The following is a 3,518-nucleotide window of genomic DNA, read 5'->3' as shown; positions in this document are numbered from 1 at the left end:
AAAAAAGAATTGCGGCATAGAATGTACATTTTGGCTGTAAACTAGTGGCATCGATAACACTAACCGGGACCTCTCTGTTGCAGTTCGACATGAGTACAAGAGGAAGACCGTGCATCGGGAGAAGATGACACCCCGTCGCCACGTATTCGCGGCGATTAGGCGAGCGCTCGTCGTCGCTGGCATCGTGACGTTGCTGGTGTTGGCGCTGTCGAGCCAGGATGCTGGGAACACGGTGCACCAGAGCCTTTTGTTGGAGGTGACCGATCTTTTATCTCGCGACAGGAATCTCCAGCCTTTATTCCGGGGAAAAGCCTTTCGCGGATTTAGACCACCGGAAAATTAGGCGGATTGCTTTCCAAAGAACAATTACTCCGGGTCCTCGAAGACAGGCGTTCCAGTTGGGACGGATTTAAAAACTGGAAGCGCCTCTAAGCCTTCTTTGTTCGTTACCGTGGCTGAGAACCTTTTCAAAAGTCTCCCGACCGCGAACAGACACTCGAGATTTCGTATTTTCGGTGGTCGCGAGAACCACCGACCGCTTGTTTGCGCCAGGACTGAAACGTTGTATATACGGTGGTCATTCGGAGCCTCCCGCGACCTGGATTTTTGAATTCAACGACGGAGGGATTCCCAAGGATCTCGCGAGAATGGGATTAGCTTTATCCTGTTGACGCTGTTGCAGGGGATGAAGCGTAGCTTGTAAAATTGTTACTTGTTTTGTCTCGTGCTTGTATCTTCGTAGAAATCTTTGATTTCGGATCGTGCATATATCTTTCAAAAGTAAAATATTTTATATCGGATCGCGCAAGTATTTTTCAAAATATTTTATTTGTTTACAAAGAAATTTTTCAGGTAATATCTGGAATATTTGATTCGAATGACACTGAAAGTATTCGCGCCATAGTTCGGAATAATTTTATTTATTTCATTTGTTATCAGCAAATAAAATATTTTATTTTTCAAAAATGCATGCATGATCCGAGTTCAAATATTTATTTACTATTCACTATTTGAAATAGATATTTTACCCAGCTCTATTTCCGTGGAACCTCAAGGGGTTGAGCTAGAGGGTGGTTGAGCGAGAAATTCAGTAAAAATAGTTGAAATATTTTAGAAAAATGATTTCTCAAGTTATCGCCAAAAGACCGCTTATGGTACTAGCAACATTTGTAAGCAAACTAGCCAAGGAAAATTTTTTAAAGCAAAAATAACACCATATTCGGATTCCGCACCTAAAAAAACCCTATAGATACCGAATTTCGTGATGATTGGTTAATATTTTTATTCTCAATGACCCTTGGGAAATTGACCAAAATCGTGACTCAAGATTGACTTGGCAACTTTAAACGTTCCTAACTTCCTCAATTCTTAACCGATTTACTTCACACACACGCCGTTGGAAAGCTCTTTTAAAGGCCAATAAAAGTTATCTAGTGATAAAAACCGCTCGGATGACTTTGTCACCCTCAAAATTCGAGTCAAAGGTCATAAATCTCAAAAACACTTACGAATGTTTTTGAGGCCCTTACGATTCTTCTAGCGGGTCACCAATTTTTTTATGGATACCTATTATGAAGGTGGACATTCGGTAAAAATTTCGTCGGATTCCCATTTGAGGTTCTGAAGTAAAAAAATAAATAGTTGCAAAAGCTGAAAGTTTCAAGGGTTTCCCTTGCCGAATTTCGATCAAAAAATTTTTATTTTTAGATTTCGGCCAAAATATGGTTTTCAACGTTTTGGGGGACGAGAAACACGATTCTGAAGTCGGTTTCTCGATAAAAAAATGTTATCACATGGTTCACTTACGAAACTCTCTTCTTCCTTGGGTTAGATCTGAGTTAGGTCTGAAAACTAATCCAGGAAAATTTTTTAAAGCTAAAACAACATGATATTTGGATTCAGCAACCAAAAAAACCTATAGATACCGAATTTCGTGATGATTGAATAATATTATTTTTATTCCCTATAATAACCCTTCAAAATCGTGACTCAAGATTGGTTTGTCAACTTTAAACGTTCATAACTTCCTCAATTCTTAACCGATTTACTTCACACACACGCCGTTGGAAAGCTCTTTTAAAGCCTAATAAAAGTCGCTTAATACTAAAAAAGCTGAAATGGCTTTATCATCCTCAAAATTCGAGTCAAAGGTCACAAATCTCAAAAACACTTACGAATTTTTTTGATGCCCTTATAATTGTTTCAGCGGTTCCCCGATTTTTTCATAGGTATCTATTGTGAAGGTGAATCGAAAAACCGACTTCAGAATCGTGTTTCTCGTCCCCGAAAACGTTGAAAACCATATTTTGGACGAGAACTAAAAATAAATTTATTATTTATCGAAAAATCGCCAAGCTTTTGCAAGTGATTATTTTTTACTTGAGAATCGTAAATGGGAATTGGATGAAATTTTTACCGAATGTCCGCCTTCATGGCAGGTACCCATAAAAAAATCAGTGACCCGCTACGAACGTTGTAAGGGTCTCAAAAAAATTCGCAAGTGTTTTTGAGGTTTGTGATCTTTGACTCGAATTTTGAGGATGATAAAGCCATCTCAGCGTTCTTTTTTAGCATTAAGTAACTTTTATTGGGTCTGAGAAGAGCTTTCCAACGACATGTTTATTCATTAAATCGGTTAAGAATTGAGGAAGTTATGGACGATTAAAATTGACAAGCCATTCTTGAGTCACGATTTTGGAGGGTCATTATAGGTAATAAAAATAATTTTCCTGGGATAGTTTCCAGACCTAACCCAAAGAAGAATAGTGTTTTGTAAGTAATCCACGCGATAACATTTTTTTTCATCTAGAAACTGACTGCAGAATCGTGTTTCTCGTCCCCGAAATATGGTTGAAAACCATATTTTGGACGAGATCTAAAAATACAATTTTTTTTATCAAAAAATCGCCAAGCAACTGATTAGTTTTTTACTTGAGAATCGTAAATGGGAATTGAGTGAAATTTTTACCGAATGTCCAGCTTCGTGGCAGGTAGCCATACAAAAATCGGTGACCCGCTGGGATAGACAGATAAGTTAAGGTAAAAACATGGAGGAAAATCAGCAATCGATCTGCACGGCGTGTGGTAATCGAGATCGAGGGGCAAACTTGCGACCACCCTTTTGCATGCTTAAAGGGGACGTAGGCGCTCGCGATCGTGTGCCGCATTGCGCCTGGAAGCCTGCCAATCTATGCTCGCAATGCTTTACGTAAGGAGACCGTTTCGTGGTGTAGCCTCAGCTGGAGGTTGCCGCCTCTAGATGATGTAGACTAGATCACGAGCAAAGAGTACACGTGACACTCTTCCACCTCCTATTACACGAACGGTCGAAGAAATGGAGACGAAGTTCGTCAACTCTTTTATGCAAAGTTGTTCCAGACTGTTGCACACCTTGGAAAAGATTGTGCATAAGACACTCTTCAACCTCCATTTGCAAAGAATTGTGGAAGAAATAGAGACAAAGTAAGATATAACTCTTTTATACAAAAGTCAATTCTCTTAGAGATTTATTTGGGACA

The 3,518-nt window shown here is 39.3% G+C and overlaps 2 protein-coding genes across 2 annotated transcripts in view; one reads left to right on the top strand and one right to left on the bottom strand.

Moving 5' to 3' along the window:
* The window catches only part of LOC128880132 (uncharacterized), a 32,880-nt gene that overhangs the window by 8,030 nt on the left and 21,332 nt on the right, over positions 1–3,518 (bottom strand). The gene's annotated exons all lie outside the window — the stretch shown is intronic.
* Positions 1–3,518, top strand: part of LOC128880127 (carbohydrate sulfotransferase 11) — a 29,163-nt gene that overhangs the window by 5,265 nt on the left and 20,380 nt on the right. Inside the window, exon 2 of the mRNA XM_054129853.1 lies at positions 84–256. Coding sequence (XP_053985828.1) covers positions 84–256 — 173 coding nt within the window. The remainder of the gene's footprint in view (positions 1–83; positions 257–3,518) is intronic.

The sequence above is a fragment of the Hylaeus volcanicus genome, chromosome 7 (assembly GCF_026283585.1).
Source record: "Hylaeus volcanicus isolate JK05 chromosome 7, UHH_iyHylVolc1.0_haploid, whole genome shotgun sequence".
NCBI lineage: Eukaryota > Metazoa > Arthropoda > Insecta > Hymenoptera > Colletidae > Hylaeus > Hylaeus volcanicus.
This window is presented reverse-complemented; position numbering and strand designations above follow the sequence as displayed.